Source organism: Tupaia chinensis, unplaced genomic scaffold (assembly GCF_000334495.1).
Source record: "Tupaia chinensis unplaced genomic scaffold, TupChi_1.0 Scaffold142100_1, whole genome shotgun sequence".
Lineage (NCBI taxonomy): Eukaryota > Metazoa > Chordata > Mammalia > Scandentia > Tupaiidae > Tupaia > Tupaia belangeri.
The window spans coordinates 749,168-751,320 of record NW_006201951.1 but is presented as its reverse complement, the minus strand read 5'-3'; the positions used below and the strand labels follow the sequence as shown (position 1 = coordinate 751,320).

General features: G+C 64.1%; 1 protein-coding gene across 1 annotated transcript in view; it reads left to right on the top strand.

The window, feature by feature from the left end:
• Positions 1-23: 23 nt before the first annotated feature.
• GRIN1 (glutamate ionotropic receptor NMDA type subunit 1) overlaps positions 24-2,153 on the top strand; it is a 34,547-nt gene continuing 32,417 nt past the window's right edge. Inside the window, exon 1 of the mRNA XM_027766286.1 lies at positions 24-356. Within this exon, the coding sequence (XP_027622087.1) occupies positions 99-356 (258 nt within the window). The 5' untranslated portion in view covers positions 24-98. The remainder of the gene's footprint in view (positions 357-2,153) is intronic.

Genomic DNA, 2,153 nt, shown 5'->3' with positions numbered 1-2,153 from the left:
GCCGCGGGGGCGCAGGCCGGCCGGGGCGCCCCTCTGGGGATGCGCAGAGGGCTCGGCGAGCGCGCCGCCCTGAGCCCAGCCCGCCGCGGCCAGAGCCCATGAGCACGATGGGCCTGCTGACGCTCGCCCTGCTCTTCTCCTGCTCCTTCGCCCGCGCCGCCTGCGACCCCAAGATCGTCAACATCGGCGCTGTATTGAGCACGCGGAAGCACGAGCAGATGTTTCGCGAGGCCGTGAACCAGGCCAACAAGCGGCATGGCTCCTGGAAGATCCAGCTCAATGCCACCTCCGTCACCCACAAGCCCAACGCCATCCAGATGGCCCTGTCGGTGTGCGAGGATCTCATCTCTAGCCAGGTGCCCGCCTCCCCGCCAGGGTCATGCCACCCTTTCCCAGCTCTCCCTCCCTCTCCTTAAGAGACCCCCTTGCTGGAGAGGCCAGGCTTCCCCAGTCTGACGCAGTGCCTGCCAGCTTCCCTATCTGAGCCCCCGGGGAAGTGTGGGCTGCCCCTCCACCTTCCGCCTTGGCTGGGTCTCCACAGGGCTCTGGGGCTCCAGGCTGGATCAGTGTGTGCAGACGCCTGGCCAGCGTTCGCTGCTGCTTCGCCAGCGCGTCAGTGTGGGAGCAGGGGCGCCGGTGCCACCAGGTGTGGCCCTGCAGAAGGAGACCTGGGCCACCTTTGTTTCTGCCTCTCGGGTCTCCTCTCCTCTTCCCGGTGTGGAAGCAGGGTGCCTGGAGTGGGCGTGGGGGCGGGATGCGTGTTTGACAGGCAGCAGGGCTCAGCGTGCGGCGGGAGCTGAGCTGCAGGGGAGGCCAGAGCTGCGTTTGCTGGGAGCTGCCCGCGCCACCCAGCTGCCGCGGAATTTCAATGAAGCCAGCGCCGCTCTCCCTCCGCAATGCGGCCTTTACGTAAGAGGCAGAGTGCTGGGCCAGGAGCCCCGCATGCCTGCCCACGGGCACCCGCCACATACACGGATGCGCACATCCACAGGCACACATGTAGACCCCTCGCACATGCATGTGTGTCCATGGACACACCCACGTACATCACTCACAGCCAGGGGCTTGTACAAACGTGTGTTTGCACACACCAGTCAACTCATGAATATACGCCGATACAGATGTGTTAGGTTTCACGACATGCATGTACACACACTAGCATGTCATTTGCATGACCACATGTGTGCACACATACATGTGTATGCACTCTGACCTCCAGCCTTCTTCCGGGCACCTCTGAATGCAGACTGGAGCTAAGAGCCAGGGATTGGCTCAGAAATTCCCTCCCTGCCATGGGAGTCACCCCAGAGCTCAGCACAGGGCACCGCGGGGCAGGGCAGACCGGGTTGAAGCATCCGTGGCCAGCGGCCATGGCACATGTGCTGTCTGGGATGGGAGAAGGACGGACTGGGGAGCCAGGGCCCGGCAGGCCTTTCTCTGGAATCCCTTCGATTCTGCTTTGTTCTGTGGCATCAGTCCTGGGGACAGGCAGTGGCAGGAAAAGCTGTCACCCTCCATGTGGGGCCAGCCCACTCAGCTCCCACACTCTCTTGCACAGACTCTCAGAGGCAAAGGCCAACGCGGGGACAGGAACAATTACAGCTTCCTGGGGAGCGGGGGGGAAGGGAGACAGGCTCCCTGGGGCTAGGTCTCGGCCGCATACCTGCCAGGTGGGTCAGTGCTTCCTCTCCCTGTCTGGAGGAGGTCAGCACACAAAGCCCATCTCGGACTGGCACTGGAGATGCGGGCTGAAGGGCCCAGCCTTGCTGGCAGCCCTCTCTGGGCCTCCCTTAGCTCAGCGCAGACCCCAGAGCTGCCCGCCCTGTGTCCAGGCGCTGACCTCCCTCCCTCTCTGAATGGGAGGTAGGGTGACTGGTCTTTGTCACAGTCTGCAGAATACAGGTCCAAGCAGGCCAAAATGGGGACAGTGCCTCATTCTCCCAAGGTGTCAGGGTGCACGCGTGCCAGGGCCCAGGGACCTTGAAAGGATGGGCAGTGCTCACCCTGCCAGCAAGCCCACTGCAACCCTCAGGGCAGCCCCCAGAAGCCCTAGCTGGCAGGGGGGCGGGCGGGAGGGGCTGGGCAGAGGTCTGCCCTCTCTGCCTCTATCCAGCCCCATGACCGCCCACGGGCCGAGGATGGGGGTGGGACAG